The following is a 17,710-nucleotide window of genomic DNA, read 5'->3' as shown; positions in this document are numbered from 1 at the left end:
ATTAGATTAATATTTGTTTTGTATGAAAGGAAGATTCTGTTAGGGTGAGGAGGGAAGGCTGAGTGATTCTCTAGCCAGTGGTATATCAGTACTACATGTCTCTACCAACACACTTACTACTATGAAGGTTGCAAGGTAGTCTAAAATCACCTTTACTGACATACTGGGTAAGCTATACAGTAAATCTTCTCCGTTCCACATCCTTCAGTCCAAGCTCTAGCTAAGACTTGACACAGAATTGAGAATCAAATAGATCTTCTTGCCTCCTTTCCCCCTCTGGCCTAGTTTCAGTTGATGGAGACTTGAACATGTCCCTATTTTTAAATGGTTTTGGATATAAAGAAACTATTTGAAAAAATAATAGTGTTCCAGACATTGGCAAAGATTTTTAGGTATCTCCATTCAAACCACCCGGAGCAACGCAATTGATAGCCTTTCCTTTTCTTCCTGTAGGCCAAACTTGTAAGGAAGAAAGGGAGAGGATTCTGCATCACAAATATAACCTTATGTTTAAGGGCTCCTGCATGATGCCATACCTTGTGCAAGAGGAATAGCACTTAGTGTCTCTGTCTCTCTTCCTAACAAAGAGCCCGCTTTGCTAGGACTAGATCAGCTGAAAATGCAGTAATCATATACATGCAAAGTCTAATAATGTTAAAACACATTGAATGTTCTCAATAGCATATTGACTTTGTGCTTCAGAAATAAAGTGGCATTATGAAAATGCCTTAGTAATTGTTAATGGCACTATCGGAGACATTTGTAAAGATAACGTCCAGGTGTTGTTAGAACAATATATTTGCTTGTACAATGCAGAATTTTAATTTATCGTGCAAAGCCTTATGAAGTGCAGTAATTTAGTAAGATTTAAATATTTATGCATGTAACTTTATAATAAAATGTTTGACTCAGAATGTTTGAAAGTTCTGTGAGATATTCATTTTTATATAGGGCCTGATCTAAAAAAGTCTACTAGGGTCAGTGGGCGTCTTTTCATTAACTTCAAAGGGCTTTGAAACAGGCAAGCATACCAGTGAAGACATTTTTCAGTAATTTAGAGTAAAATTCTGCTAGCCTTCTTCATGCTGATTAATATTTACTCCTGAAATCAGACTACTCATGGAGTAAGGTGCTGCTCAGTGAGAGTAAGGGTGGCAGAATCTGGCCCCTGCATTATGGTAGATATGTCTATTTTGAATCTGGCCTGAGTCAAAGAAGCAGGGAGTGTGCGTGTGCATATATATAATGTATGTAATAGCCTATTACAGGAGTAGGAAAGGTCTTAGATACCATCTTTTACTGACCAGCATAGTTTTATTTGAATAACTAAGTTTGATCTCTCTTTTTCAGAAACCTGTGTTTTTGCATTCCTTGGTCTGTCAATTTTTAGTTTTCCTCACAAGTTTGAAATGTCCTTTGTCATCTGGTGCATAGTAAGTATTTACTTTCCTCTGAAAGTTTTTAAAACCTTTTACAGTATTTGTAAAAAAAACCAAACAAACAAAAAAACACATTACAGTATTTTTCATGGTCTATAGGACTCAAGAGTTATGTTTTTAAGAAACCTCCTATGTTTATCTTTTCATAAAATATTCTCAGGCTCTTTATATATTGTACATCATTCATCCCAAATCCGCAGCAGTGAAATGAAATTAACTATTTTTTCTGATTGTCTACACGACATTGGTATGGATATCTAAGAGCATATTTTAAGGAATTCTAGTGTAGCTAGTGCAGCTTTTGTGCATGAGATTATTTGAAAAGACTGGGAGAATCCCTGCTTGAGTCTGACTTTCAATCAGATTTATTAAAATAGCTCCTTTTCAGAAGTCCCAAAGGATGTAAAGATTATGAGGGGAGCACTTCTTCTCTACATAACATTTTAAGTTCCTGAATTTTTTACAGATTTTAATTACAAGGTAAAAGAAGGATTTGGTATAAATTATACTTTAGATTATGCCTCACACGAGGCTAACATGCCTGTTACCATTATCATAATATCAGTTTACAAATGCATAACATGCTCCCCTTTCACAGAGGGAAAAGAACAAAATATTAATCCCCAGTGGGGCTGGCCTAGAGGATAGCACCAGATGCTGCCACATTTGAGTGTATACTTCAGAAGCACCCTTGTTCTGCCATGAGAGACATTGAGGTGTTGGTCTCCTCTGTGGGAGCTGAGAGGCTGCTCTCAATGCATTACATTTAACTACCTGTTCTCACAAGCAGAGTGGCATTTCATTCTTGTTGGAGACTGCCTTCACAGCCCAAAGGTAAAGGCAGTAATTTTGGCTGATTACCGTGTAGAAAAAGGGCACAGCCCTAGGAACTCCCACACGTTCTAGCTCTAGGATATTTATCTTATCATTGAATCATAGAATATCAGGGTTAGAAGGGACCTCAGGAGGTCATCTAGTCCAACCCCCTGCTCAAAGCAGGACCGATCCCCGATTAAATCATCCCAGCCAGGGCTTTGTCAAGCCTGACCTTAAAAACTTCTAGGGAAGGAGATTCCACCAACTCCCTAGGTAACGCATTCCAGTGTTTCACCACTCTCCTAGTGAAAAAGTTTTTCCTAATATCCAACCTAAATCTCCCCAGCTGCAACTTGAGACCATTACTCCTTGTTCTGTCATCTGCTACCAATGAGAACAGTCTAGAGGCATCCTCTTTGGAACCCCCTTTCAGGTAGTTGAAAGCAGCGATCAAATCCCCCCTCATTCTTCTCTTCTGCAGACTAAGCAATCCCAGTTTCCTCAGCCTCTCCTCATAAGTCATGTGTTCCAGTCCCCTAATCATTTTTGTTGCCCTCCGCTGGACTCTTTCCAATTTTTCCACATCCTTCTTGTAGTATGGGGCCCAAAACTGGACACAGTACTCCAGATGAGGCCTCACCGATGTCGAATAGAGGGGAACAATCACGTCCCTCGATCTGCTGGCAATGCCCCTACTTATGCATCCCAAAATGCCATTGGCCTTCTTGGCAACAAGGGCACACTGCTGACTTTTGTGAAGGCCTGTTTATTGTGGTGTTCTTTCATGACCAGCATTACAAGGAACTCCACCTTATTAAGCAGAATTTTCCTTTGTTTGTTGACATTCATTGTGTAGAAGAAAATGATCCTCAGTTCCCATAATGCTATTTGCATGTATTGGGTATGTTCTTTTACAATGACACCTGGGGAAGTGCTGAGGGACTGAATTATAACCAGCTGTTTGGCTTTCCGCCCTTTTCCCTGAGGCACTGGCCTATGGGGAGGCAGCAGAAATTTCTGCTTGCCTTTCAGCTGCTCCACAAATTATTAAAGGAGCTGGACTGCTTTTGGGCAGCTATCAGAGGCACTCAGCCTGCACTCAAATGAATATCTGGGTTTTTTGGAATGCCTTCTTGGCTTTGAATTCACTTGTCATTTGTAAAACAGCATCTGGCAACTTTTTCAATTATTTCTATAGTCTCTCTGTAACAAGTTTTAGTTCCAGTGACTCGTTGTTTGAAAATGTGAGCTCCACATTGACCTATACTGAGCAATTGCTTTAAGTTGGATTATCAGTATAGCTAGTTATGAGGCATGTATGTTGAGAGTAATACATTCCCTTGACTATTCACAAACCGGTTACAATTTATACTGCTCTATAGGGAATGGATGTAATGCATTAAATAGCCTTTAACTCATTATCTAATTTGTTGCTGTTAACAGGTGCTTGTTCTGTTTGGCAGAGCAGTGAATATTTTTCCACTCTCTTATCTGCTCAACTTCTTTCGTGATCATAAAATCACCCCCAAAATGATGTTCATCATGTGGTTTAGTGGTAAGTCTAAGCTCGGAGTGTCCCGAGTAGTGTATCATACATAGTAGGTGCTGCTCTGCATGATATCGCGCCTCTGTCTATGGAGCAAACGCTAAATGGGCATTTGTGTCCTTCTCAAATCCACATGCAGCGGCTATGCTATGTTTTCCCTATGCCGGCGAGCCAGGCAGTAAAGAGCCCAGCCTGGGAAAGTGTACAAAGCCTGCCTTTAAAATAGCCTGGTTTTAGGGACCTAATAGCTTGACAGATTTGCATTCAAAAGCTGTAGAGCTCTGATTTGTTTAGCAATTCAGAGAGGCAATCAAATGCTAGGGTGATGGGTACAGCATAAGAACCTAGATAGCTTTAAAACATAAAACAGGGTTAGAAGAAGAGAATTCCAGTAGGTTGAACACCATGTTCATTTATAAGGATGCGGAGGGCAAATCTTGCTGTTGATGTAGTTACTTATTCTTGGTTTATAATCCTCTCTGATCAGGTTTACGTGGGGCAATTCCATATGCCCTGAGCCTCCATTTGGGCTTGGAGCCAATAGAAAAGCGGCAGCTCATTGGGACCACTACTATCATTATTGTGTTGTTCACAATTTTATTTTTGGGTGGAGGAACCATGCCCCTTATCAGACTGATTGATATTGAGGATTCTAAAGCGCGAAGAAGGAACAAGAAGAATATTAACCTCAGCAAGACTGAAAAGATGGTTTGTTCCTTTTATTCTGTTTTTTTTTTAAATGAATGATCATTGATACTTTTCTTTAATTTTTAAAAAAGATCAATGCATAGTAAATATACAGTGGTACTCTCTGTTGGAAAACGAGATGAAAGCAAAGAAAAGAGATTTTGAATTAAGGGCTAAGACAGTGCAGAGGAGCACACAGTTCAGACAGAGACATCCTTTAGGGGAGGATTTGTTTAGGGGATTCTCTTTATCATTGGTTTTCAACTTGTGGTCAAGATAGTTAAGTCCAAAGCTGACTGTGAAAAGCTACAAAGGGTTCTAGTAATTCTAGCCGTGTCAGTCCCAGTATATTAGAGAGAAGGTGGGTGAGATAATATCTTTTATTGGACCAACATCTGCTGGTGAGAGAGACAAGCTTTCGAGCCACACAGAGCTCTTTAGGTCACTATTATAGTGACCATAATGCCACTATATATATATATAAAAAAAACCTGAGGAAAAGCTCTGTGTGGCTCGAAAGCTTGTCTCTCTCACCAACAGAAGTTGGTCCAGATGAAATTCCATGTTGGTAAGAGCAAAACAGTGTGCATCGGAAAACATAATCCCAACTGTACACACCAAATAATGGTGTCTACATTAGCTGTTACTACTCAAGAAAGAGATCTTGGAGTCATTGTGGATAGGTCTCTGAAAACATCTGCTCAATGTGTAGTGGCAGTCAAAAAAGCTAACAGAACATTAGGAAAGGGATATATAAGATAGAAAATATCATAATGTCACTATATAAATCCATGAACACCTTGAATACTGCGTGCAGTCCTGGTCAGCCATCTCAAAAAAGATATATTAGAATTGGGAAAGGTACGCAGAGGGGCAGCAAAAATGCTTAGGGATATGAAACTGCTTCTGTATGAGGAGAGATTAAAAAGTCTGGGACTATTTAACTTGGAAAAGAGACTACTAAGGGAAGATACAATCGAGGTCTATAAGATCATGAGTGGTGTGGAGAAAGTAAATAAGGAAGTGTTATTTACCCCTTCACATAACACAGGAGCCAGGGATCACCCAATTACATTAATAGGCAGACGGTTTAAAAGAAACAAAACTTAAGGATGAACTTCTTCACACAATGCACAGTGAACCTGTGGAACTTGTTGTCAGGAGATGTTGTGAAGGCCAAAATACAATTGGGTTAAAAAAAGAATTAGATAAGTTCATGGAGGATTGGTCCATCAATGGCTATTAGCCAAGATGGCAAGGGATGCAACCCCGTACTCTGTGTCCCTAAACCTGAGACTGCCAGAAGCTGGGACTGGACAACAGGGGATGAATCACTCAATGATTGCCCTCTTCTGATCATTCCCTGTGAAGTGTCTAGCACTTGCCACTGTTAGAAGACAGGATACTGAGCTCGATGGACCATTGGTCTGACCCAGTGTGGCCGTTCTTCTGAAAATATACTAAGGGATAACACCTTGTCATTTTAAAATATTGTAAAAGCATTAGTAAACCAACATTTATGTGAGTAACTCTGTTGAAAATGTAGGGATCTAAAGTAATGGCTATAACCCAATCTAATTACAAATAGATCAGCACAAAATAAAGTAACCCCCATGGAAACACAGGCAAGATTCAGGATGGACTAAGTCATATACAAATTGATAATAGCTAGTACATCGTGAGTCACTGGCACCTCAATCATGAAAGGCAGGTGAAAGTTGTTTAAAAGAACAAGTTCAAAACAGAAGCAAAAGGTGCAGTGATGAGATTTATACGGTTATTCCAATATGTCTGATCTTTTTAGGGTAATACTATTGAATCTGAACATTTATCAGAACTCACAGAGGAAGAGTATGAAGCCCACTACATAAAGCGCCAGGATCTCAAAGGCTTTATGTGGCTTGATGCCAGGTATTTGAATCCGTTCTTCACAAGGCGGCTCACACAGGAGGTGGGTTCTGCTTGTTTTGTTGTTCTGTGGTACATGTTGGCATAGCATTTTGTGGAATTCCACTCAAAGGCAATCTAGGGTTTGTGATACAGGCTTGCAACTTTTGAGCGGGGCATAGTGAGGTGACCAGTCTTACTTTTTATAGAGAGTTGTCATAATCTAAGACTACCTTGTAAAATGATAATTTGATTTAAGTTAACACTTTTAATGGCTTCCAAAGTTTGTAATAAATTTACAGAAGTGTGAGCTTTTATTAAACTCTTCTTTAATTTTACAGACTAAGATGCTTATATCAACAGTTTGGTTACTAAACCTAGGCTTAGTAGACATTTGTGCCTAAAAATGGAAGCATCAGACCTGGCAAAGCTAAAATGTTAGTGTAAAATGTTGCCCACACACATGCATGCTTTTTAAAAACCCTGTGGCACAAGCAGGTGCAGTACTGGTTATACACAGGGCCTCATGTATATTGCAGCTGTGGAATTTGCTGTAGAATTCACCCCTTGTTACAGAATTGTGCACTGGAATTGCAGCTCTCGCTTAAAAAGTTTCTACACCTTCTCCTTGTGAAGAGAACTTTGAAACTGTGACTCGAAAGCAACCTGATGCCTCTGCTTCAGGCTCTCTACAAATTATGACTGAGAGGTGTGAACTGCTCTACTCTTCTCACTCAGAGCCCCGTAGGTTCTGGGATTCTGTGGCCACAGATGGGGCATTTTCCCCAATATGCTGTGGAATTCAGCATTTTTTGTTGCAGAATTCGCCATTTTGCTGCACCAGACATGTTTTGTTTTGTTGCTGGGCCCTGGTAAAACCTGCTTTCAAGCTAATTCTTGCTCTGCGCCTTTCCCTGCAAGAGAAAATTAATTAGATTCCAGTGCGTGCTCCCTGAACTGTTCCATAGAACCAGGCAGCTGGGGGGGGGGGGGGGGTTGGGAAACCACAGCTACAGTCCACCTTGTGCCAGGGAGCGAGAATATAGACTGCTGGGGGAACAGAGCAGCATCCAAGGCCTAGGAAGATAGGATGAGCCACTGAAGCTGACTAAAAGCTTCCTGCTTCAACCTGACGCACATACAAAGAAAGGAGATTCGGAGCCAGGCCACCCAGAAAACATAACTGCTGACAGCTCAGCTCTGTGGGCCTCTGGAGAACACGGGGGGAAAAATCTGTCATCAGAAATAATCATTGCTGAAAATAACCACTGACAGATTGTACATTGATGTGTATTTTCCACTGAGAGCATAACTGTGTGTACACTTAGGGACAGGAGCGACAGGAATGAAGGGTATTCAATGAAGATACAGTAAATTGTCGCTCTCACTCACACAGTGCTGTATCTAAACAGCAATTGTGATTTCCTTTTGCCTTAGGATCTACATCATGGACGCATACAGATGAAAAGCCTCACCAACAAATGGTATGAAGAGGTGCGACAAGGACCCTCAGGGTCTGAAGACGATGAACAAGAGCTGCTATAGCAGGCTAGAGGAGGAGGACTGTAAGGAGTTTATCATAGAGCACCAAAAACTAGATTTAAGTAACAAAAGATTCTGACTGTACAAAAGCCCACGGTTTTAAGAATGAAGACTTCCCGCTGCAGGTCCCACCATGTGCTGTTGTACTTAGGTTTCACAGAACCAGATACACTGTACTTCATAAGACCAGTTGCTGCTGGTCACCCCTTACAATCATACAAAAGCAGTATGTGGGTTGAGGCTAGAACTGTACCTTTTAATTCTGAATATCACAGCAACTTGTAAGTTGCACTCAGCCCATTCAAAACTGCATTGAAATAACCTTACATTCTGATGTAAGCTGTAAATGCATGTTACAGTACAGGTTCCGTAATACGGCTCCACAAAACAGAATGAGTTGCACTTTATTGTATACTTTAATATTCATTCATATCTTGGGGAGTCATGATGGTTTATACTGTGAATTTGTGCCAATAAGAATAATTGAATCTTTGTCTGGAACAAAACTGTAATTGGCATATTATGGATCCAGAATGCGTAGTGAGCCCCCAGACAAGAAGCAGATGTTGTGCATGGACAGAAGCACCAGAACCTTTTAAATACTCAGTGTGTCTGCTATTGTAATTGGTTTTTTTAATGTTGAAATGGCTTAATCCACAGTACTTGCCATTCCCTAAAGTGAGTTTTTAAATGAGAAAGCATAGAACTGGATTTGAAATCCATAGATTTTTTTTTATTATTTATTCCACTCCCTCCCCCCCCCACTCCTGTAACTTATAAATGGTTACAGTTTTTTAACAAAAATTATAATAAAGGTTGCTCCTAGCTGGCACTACAGACTTTGATTCTCAGGAAGCAGCTGTTTTTGCTTTGCCTAAATTCCTGAAATGTCCCTAACATGCCTGAGGGTTCATGAGGAATGTAGGGAGGTTTTTAAATTTTTTTGGAAACACAAAAAAAGTCCCCAAAAAACCTAACCCAGCGGTGGAAGACTTTAATATTATGCATTGCTGCAGCATCCTCTGTTGGGGAATGCCAGACACTTAGCATTCCATTAAGTTGTCCTGCTACTTTAATTTTTTCATGGTCATAGTAAAAATGATCAGCACTGTTTTGCTTTTCCCACATGCAATGGACCATTTGTTCAGAACTGCACACACGCAAGTGTGCACCTTTTCATGATGCACACTTACTGTGTTTCAGCTACAGTAAATACACATTTTTAGTGCCTCGTTGGTCATTTGCACGTGCTTTTTTAAAAAGAAAACAACTTTACTGAGCATTTTCAATCATGGATCTGGTGTATTTTTTCTGGACAAATAAAGGACACTTCAGGAATGTATTCAAAAAGCATAAATGCTCACAGTCCTAAATATGGATTGACTTACTAGTTTTTCGTGTGTGTGTATGTTGGAAGCTAGTCCTGATGTTTAAGGAAAAAAAGTGCAGCAGCTTCTGGCTAATCTCTCTGGTGAACATTCTGTACTTTGGAGCACTGTTAGTGATAACTGCAGCCCTTAAATCAATACAGATTAAGGCAAATAGGGAAGTGGACTGTTTTGGTTCCCTTTTCTACATATCAACTTTGAAGCAAGTCTAGTGGTGGCACTCGATGCTGGCAGCTTTCCAACAGCTGTAGATTAGACATGCTAAGGTTAGGCATTGATATCTGATTAATTTAGCTTTGAAGCAGAGCATTACTAAATATGTGGGCATCCTCAAGCTATGCCCCATGCAGAAGCAGAACTGTTAGAGAATGTCTCCCTCATTGGTGAGAGCACAATGTGTGATCTGCATGATGCTGCCATTAAAAGGTTGATTGTATAGTCCAGCCCGCCTCATTTTAATTTCAGGCTCACTTCTGCATTTTCACTTGCAAACTAATTAATCTCACTAAGGAAGAACACTTTTTGGGGGGTAACAACTCAAGGAACCTGTCTCTGCTAATCAACCATGAAATGCACTTTATTTCCTACCCTTGTATGTGAACAGAATTTGGCTTCCTACTTTATAGAACTGGAACATGCTGCATAATGTGAGCATGAAGGGGAATGAACTCAGATTGTTTCCAGTGTTGAGTACTGCAGAATCATGTCTTGCTTGTTGTTTGGGAGGAGAACAGATTTGTAAAGAATCATACTAACCAGGCTGAAGGAAACTCTAACATTAGATGTTTTGTTACTAGTCCAAAGTTAGGGGTATAGGCTTGAAAACATTTTTTAGGATGTGAAAACCCTAGCTGCAGTACTGTTAGGTAGGTGTGTGTGAAAGAGAGCGAGAAAAATGTCAATTCCACTTTATATACAGGTATTTCCTCGCGTGCCCATCCAGAGTGAGCGCCCGTTTGTATATTTTTTTACGGGAGGTCACACTTGCCCACAAAGAGTAGTTTAAGCTGTAGGGGCTAGGAACCTTTTGAGGTTGCTGAGTTTATGAGGATTGCTTTGCCAGATTCATATGCTCTTGGTTTACAGGAGAATGGTAGAAGTTGTATTTTAAAAAAAAAAGACAGGTTTCCACATTCAAACAATGTGCTGCTGCGCGGTAGACAGCAGTTTCTGTTGTTTTGATGCACTATGGTAAGTAAATAATTATGGTGAATTGTCAGTTCTTGGAGATATTTTTGTATCATTGAGATGTCAATCATTTCCGCTTTCTAGTAATAGCAGCTATTGTCCTGATGTACCTGTTCCTAAGAATTGTGTGGTGGAGAACACAATGGTACCAATCCTTGGCTACAGCTGGGTAGTGCACTGTGCACCTCCAGATGGGGCAGGAGAGCTGCAAAGATAGTTTTAAGTCACTCTGTGCTCCCTTTATGCCAGACATAGCTCAGAGCACACTGAAGGCAGCTGTAAGATGCGCTGGCTGCCAAGAGCCCCAAGGGACTGTTATGGCACCCAGGGACTGCCAAGGTGCAGGGAAGTCTTGGCCATACCTCTTGTTCTGTAGACACTCCACAGGTTAGCTGTGGAGAGAAGGGGTGGCACGTGAGCTGCTGTGTTGCCTCTTGCACCACTGGAGAGTCCCCTGAAAGCCCTATGGCCATTAGGATGGGTTTAGAGCCACTTTGTAATGCGGATGCGACATAAAACAGCTGAAGATTAGAGCCACTGTTCTCAGTTAGCTAGTTATTTCACTGAAAGATGAGGCAATCTATAAATTGAATGAAGGTTCTATGCTAATATATCAGTCTTCTGTGGAAGTTAAGATTTCATCATGATAAATTGATCATTTCCTGCCCCCTGCTGGTAATTTTTGAAAATACAGTTAGATCTAAGGAAGCATTTGCTGAGAATAATTTAATACACATTAAATGGATGCACTGAATTGATCATTTCTGAATTAATGAAAGCAGCCTGAAACTCCTAATTTCAAGGCATATTTACTTTATTTAAATGTAAAAAGCAACTGTGCAAAAGCTTTAACAATGAGATCTTATTTAATGGATTTATCAAAGACTTGCCTATGAGAGGTTTCAGAGTAGCAGCCGTGTTAGTCTGTATCCGCAAAAAGAAAAGGAGTATTTGTGGCACCTTAGACACTAACAAATTTATTTGAGCATAAGCTTTCGTGAACTACAGCTCACTTCATCGGATGCATCCGATGAAGTGAGCTGTAGCTCACACTCAAATAAATTTGTTAGTCTCTAAAGTGCCACAAGTACTCCTTTTCTTTTTGCCTATGAGAGGAAAGGATGGGTTTGTGGTTAAGGCACATCACTGGGAGTCAGGACTCCTGGGTTCTAGTCTAGCTTTTCTGCAGACTCACTGTGTGACTCTCAGGCAAGCCAGTTAGCCTTTGTGTGCCTCAGTTTCATTAGCTTATTCTGGTTTTTCTTCATTTGTGCCTTTAGGATTGTAATAGTTTCAGAGACCTGTTTGTCAGCCATGACCTACCACTGCCCAGCTCTTTGTACATTTGCAGGACTATAGAACTGAGGTGCCACTTCAGGTAATATTTGAGAGCTTCAGAGACACTGAAGCAGGCTTTGTGTGCACCATTCAGAACATTACGCATTAGTCTTGCTTTTTGCAGTAACCGGGTTTTCCCTGTCTTGTCTTGTATTCAGGGAAAGAACCACTCAGTTCTGATATTGTATGGTGATGATTGATCTGTAAGTACATTTATAAATGTGTTGGCTTTTCTGTGGCATTGATCACTCTACTGTGGGCAGCTCAAACATGAATGGATTTATCTTTACAACACTCCTGTGAGGAAGGCCTGTATTATTGCTCCCTTTTCACAGAGGGGAACCAAAATACAGAGAGATCAGTGGCTTGCGCCATACAGTGGCTGTGGTAGAGTAGTGGATTGAATCCAGGTCCCAGTCTGATACCACAACTGCAACCCCATCCTTCGCTGGGATCTCAACTTTGAGTATCTTTCATTTGAAAAGGGAGCGGAAATCATGTTTAAATGGAGACTGTCAAGGTGCAATGATGAAGAGAATGTCCTCTTGCCTTTTGAGAGCACTGTTAAGATCTGCCTCAAATCCAGTGTTTGCTCACTTTCTCCAAGCATCCACATGTGAGTTATCTAGTCAGTTCTTGTGCCACTTGCTGACCTTATTCCTGACTACTTCTAGTGCTCAATCCAATTTAGTCTGAGTCCTCCTATCACAAATATGAGCAATAGGTCTTGGAATAATGTCAGGGTTATAAATGTGTTTGCTAAAAGGGTGGTACATGAGGGCAGGTGTCTGAAGGTAGGGAGTATCTTTCTTGTTAACTTGACACAAGCAGGCTAACAATTTTCAGCTGACAGCTCTTCTTTACAACTGGGCATGTGTCTCTGAAAAGCCTGTTTCGTGGTCCGTAGATAAAGGATTCTGTAGTACCAGCAGAAAAGTTTGAGCCAAAAGCTAGGATTTGCTGCTCCTCCGTGTACCACCAGAAATTACGTTCTAGCAACATGAAGACATGGAGACTGCCACTGCTGTAAAAAGCCCCCTCTCCACCATACTGAAGACACAAAAACTTACAGCTTTTACCAAAAATCCTAAAGTGTTGACAGTGATATCCCCTGTCCACCTCCCCCCTGCAAAATCCCACGTCAACCTATGGCCAGATTTTCCTGTCAATTACAGTGGCATAACTCCATTGAATTTGACCACTGTAGAAAGCAGATTCCAGAGCAAAACAGCTGTCCACTGGCAGCACCCTGCCACCAGGCCCTAGACGTTCTGATCCAGGCAGCATTAGCAAGAGACCACCAGAAGGTATCAACTTTTATAATATCTCTCAGCAATTCTACAGCTCCTGTCATCATAGTAGGTCAGTGTCTGAAGTAGACAGGACCAGTCAGGCTGGGAAGATCAATAGCAACATCTTGAATTATAGTTGGAAGGGACTAGGGTGGCTGTGCAGAACTGGGAAATATCAGTGCAAAAGCTTGTGAATTAATATAAAATTTCTGGATAGATTTGGTGTCTCAGTTACCTTGGAGATGAACGGATTGTCACAGTTCCAACTCGAATGAACAACAATTTACTTTGTATCACTGCTATGCATTTTATTTAAAGAGGCATGATGAACATTTTGGCTTGACTGTATTTCAGTGTCAAACATTTCCCATTGCTCAGAGCTTCCACTCGAACTGCTAAAGGAAATGGCTAGCGTGAGTTGCACTATTTTAGCCATAGGGTTTCTTTGCAGGTGAGCAAAGCACACTGCTAGTCAGCTTTCTTGGAGGTGAAGTTGCCCTTGTTGCTTGTGTTTAGCAATTTTTAGTAGAAGTTAAGCTCTACTTAAGTTTTCAAGGGTTAATATTTTTCACAGAGATCACTGATGGACAGGGTGGTTGGGACAACTGAGGAAACAGTGGGTTTTGTCTTGAAACTCAAATGGGAGTGGGGAGGGAGATGGCAAAGGAAGGTTATTTGCACTACTATGAGATTTCGTAGAGTCAGAGCTTTGCTGTAAAGTATAAGCACAGAAGGAAATCTGGTCTTACAAATTCTTTTGCAGTCCCTGCCAACCCTAGCCTCTGTAGTGCTTGATAAAGCAATATACTAGATTGAGCTGAATGAAGTCTACAGATAAATAACTTTTACTGGGTTGGAATCAGAGGCTGCCTGTTTTATCTATGCTTAGCAGCTAGTGTATATGAAAAATGTACAGTTATATGCTCACCAAGAGATGCTCAAAACTGAAGCGTGGTCCTACAGTCTCTTCACCCATTTTGTAAAGTATTACCAATAAATCCAAGGTGGCATTAGGTTTCGTTCTGTTATGTATCATTTGAAACTGTTTCTAGAGATGTCCTGTACAGATTCTAGGGGTTCCACTACACCATGTTTCCATACACTTGTGCACACCTGGGTATTAAATAGCCCACAAAACGTATCCACACTGTTTTTAAACAAATTGATCTTGAAAGGCTACAATGATTTAAGATCGTATATGTGGAATAGCAGTGCTGTATCAGGGTTCATGCTGCAGTGTGTAACCACATGAATGAGGCTATAACTATACAGCCCTGACTTGAAATGAGTAGCTTATCACATTTAAGAATTTACTTCGTAGTTTAATGGAAATTGAGAGATACAGTCTTCTATTGGAGTCCACATAGAATCACAGGACTGGAAGGGACCTCAAGAGGTCTTCTAGTCCAGTGCCCTGTACTCAATGCAGGACCAATTATTATCTAGACCATCCCTGACAAGTGTTTGTCTAACCTGCTCTTTAAAATCTTGTATGACAGAGATTCCACAACCTCCCTAGGTAATTTATTCCAGTGCTTAACCACCCTGACAAGAAGTTTTGAAGCCCTTTAGAATAAATGGGAACTTGTGTTTAAACCCATGTCCATGTGGTTGAGGATCTACACAAATCTAAATACACAGATTTTAATTATTTGGCTCTGTAACTCTCTTGAGAGATCCAGAGGAGTTGGGATGGAGCAAGGTTCACACCCTAATTATTGTATTTAATCTTTGACACTAATGCAACAGAGGAAATAACTACCCCTTCCCCTCATGTAATTTTGTTGCATGACCCAGAAGCTTTGCTTTTGATCACATTTTTGCAACAATAGCTAGTTCTGCTGTGCAACATGTAAAAATTGATCTCGTGAGCAACACTCTATAAAATGTCACAAGTTTTTCTGCCAAGCTCTCTCCCCGCCCCCCGGACTTTGCAGTGAAATATGAACACCTCCAATGTTGTATATACTTCGAAGGACAAATGGAATCTGGGCTGTGCAAACAAGTTTCTCCAGCACTTTTTAACGCAGCTTTAAGTCATCAGTGTTGCATCCAAGCAAAAGTTATATCAATGGTCATTTTCTCCCAATCCTGAATTTCAGTTAATGTCACAGTAAATACATTCCATAGCTAAAACACAGTTTTAAAATCCAGCCGTGACAATTGTATTCCCAGCAAATTATTCAGGCCTTTTACTCAAATGACATGTATGAAAACATACATTTCAATTTCTGCTCAAGTTGATAGTGGAGAAATGCAGAAATGGTGAAGGAAGCTGATAGTCAGGGACTTGTTAACACTGTATAGAAGTTTGTACCAAAGTGATTTTAAATTACTTTATTTGCATGCATAATCATGGACTACTTATGTGCAAATTAAACCCACAATTCTGAGAATCTGGGCACAGATATCTTTTGAAAATTGCCTTATGATTGTAACTGGGGTCTCTGTTTCAGTCTTTATCAGATTCCTGCCTTTGAGAAATGGTTCTTATTGCAATGAATTTTTTAGTAAATGTGTGTTATTTGTAAGGGGTGTACAGAATCCAGACAGACATGTTTGCCTGAGCAATACAAACTACATGGAGTTGTAAACTGAATAGGACATTTATTTATTTTGAAATAAAAGTTATAACCAGAAAACTGCAGTAATGTATCTTATTCAAATACTGTAGGATGTGTACTGTGATGTAATTCTGCTTCATAATATTCATGATTTATTTTGATTTATTACTGCTTCTGTAGGGTTCACTCTTCTAGTGTCCGAGTGTTAAATACAACTGAAGTAGTATGGCATAGCTGCAGTTTGTGCCGTGCTGGTAGAAATCAGAGATAGAGAAGACCAAATAGTCCATCTCTCTGCCAGGCTGGATTGTTCTGTCAATACTTTCCAGACGTGCATGGTGGTCCCCATCTCCCCAGGCAGATTTGAAATATGTGGTGTATTGGATTTGGGCTGCTGTGGTGCATGGCCCTGCTAGCTCTGAGCCCAAAAGTTGTGTCTAGTTTTACCTGGGGTTGGCGGGGGTGTGTGTCAGTATCATGTATTCTACAATTCTCCCTTCCTTCCTTGTTTACTTTAAAATATCTTGAAATCCAGTCTTGTTGTATTAGTTAAGTCCTGGAACTGTACATCAAGTTGAGAATAAGTGTTGTTGGGAAAAGATATAGAAAAACTGAGGTGGCCCAGGTGGGGGCTTAGTTAGAAATAAAGCTTTTTGTCTTGAAGTCACAGGTTCAAACCCTTTTAGACTCCTCATCTCACAGTGGTTTGATATTTCATGTGACATGAGCTGGTGAGCTCCAGACAATTCTTAGTGGGCTGATACACACCCTTTCCAGCAGTAGACCGTGACTGAATTAGCACTGTGACTACCCCTGCTCTAGAGGGTAGACTCTCGTTTTTTGTCAAGTTCCAAATTTCTTGGTCAAGGTATAGTCAAGGTCCAGACTCCAGAGAAAATAATTAAAAATAAATAAATACAATGATTTAATAAAATAATAATAAAAGTAAAAAGATTTTGGGGTCCATTCAAAAGCATCTGGTAGTCCAGATTTGGCCCATGGTTTGCTTATTGACAGCCCCTGCTCTAGAGCCTAGAGGTCTCTGGGTGAGGAAATTTGCATTACTGCTCTCTGTTCCAAAGCTAAATAGTTCCAGAACTGGCATTTGGCCCTCTTAGCTAGCGATTAAGTCAGTACACACAAGTTGCATCAGTCTAACTCAAAATTGGTTTAGTTTAAACACACACACGCACACACAATGCGACCCCATTGTGTGGACACAAACTGATTTAAGAGTACCTTATATTAATTTAACTTAAGTTGGTAAGGAACTGGCTTAAGTACCATTGATATAAGGCACACTGATTGATTTAAACTTCGACAAAGGCCCAAGTCATTTCTGAAAACAACTTGAGCATCCAGGAGAAAAGTCATTTGCAGCTTTTCCTGTAACAAGGAGGGGGCTTTCCCTATTTTCTGTACTGGTTTAGGGCCAGAGTCCTTTTTACTGAGCCCAGTTGCAGGAGAAGGTAGCTGGTGATGTGGCCTTTTAAGCCAGCCAGGATATAGTGAAATTATTTATTTATTCTGCAGTGGCACCTAGGAGCCTCAGTCATGGCCCAGGACCCCATAGCACCCATTGCAAAGCATGCTGAATTAGTGAGTCCAGGGCCTGTTGATCTGCTACTACTTCAATAAAACATTGAGAAAAACACTGCGGTGGAAGCAGGGGTTTTCCACGGATCTATCTTGTACCACATTTTAAAAAAGCCAGCTTTTGAAATGCAGTTCATATGTCAAGGCAAGATCATAGCCCCATTAACCTTCTTCCGAGTTGCCCTGACCTAAAATTCAGCCGTCTAGGTGTTCTGCCTCCCTGTCTACCAAGCCCCTTTCAAAACCAAGGCTGCACCAGTGACAGCCTTTGTATAGTTTAAACACGGGTTTAGAAGACAAACCATCACCACTAGAGGACAGCAGTTATTCATATTTACATTCCATTTGTGGCCTATGGATCTAGGTGCTTGCTAGGAAAGGCATCAGGCAGTAACACAATGAGCCTACAAGCGTCAAGGCTGGCAAG

The 17,710-nt window shown here is 40.6% G+C and overlaps 1 protein-coding gene across 1 annotated transcript in view; it reads left to right on the top strand.

Moving 5' to 3' along the window:
- The window catches only part of SLC9A8 (solute carrier family 9 member A8), a 45,233-nt gene extending 36,557 nt beyond the window's left edge, over positions 1-8,676 (top strand). Inside the window, exons 12-16 of the mRNA XM_074970022.1 lie at positions 1,351-1,433; positions 3,699-3,810; positions 4,289-4,509; positions 6,293-6,439; positions 7,813-8,676. Of these exons, the coding sequence (XP_074826123.1) occupies positions 1,351-1,433; positions 3,699-3,810; positions 4,289-4,509; positions 6,293-6,439; positions 7,813-7,920 (671 nt within the window). The 3' untranslated portion in view covers positions 7,921-8,676. The remainder of the gene's footprint in view (positions 1-1,350; positions 1,434-3,698; positions 3,811-4,288; positions 4,510-6,292; positions 6,440-7,812) is intronic.
- Positions 8,677-17,710: the final 9,034 nt, after the last annotated feature.

The sequence above is a fragment of the Natator depressus genome, chromosome 13 (assembly GCF_965152275.1).
Source record: "Natator depressus isolate rNatDep1 chromosome 13, rNatDep2.hap1, whole genome shotgun sequence".
Classification (NCBI taxonomy): domain Eukaryota; kingdom Metazoa; phylum Chordata; order Testudines; family Cheloniidae; genus Natator; species Natator depressus.
Note: the sequence above shows the minus strand (reverse complement) of the source record. Positions and strands in the feature narration are given on the sequence as shown.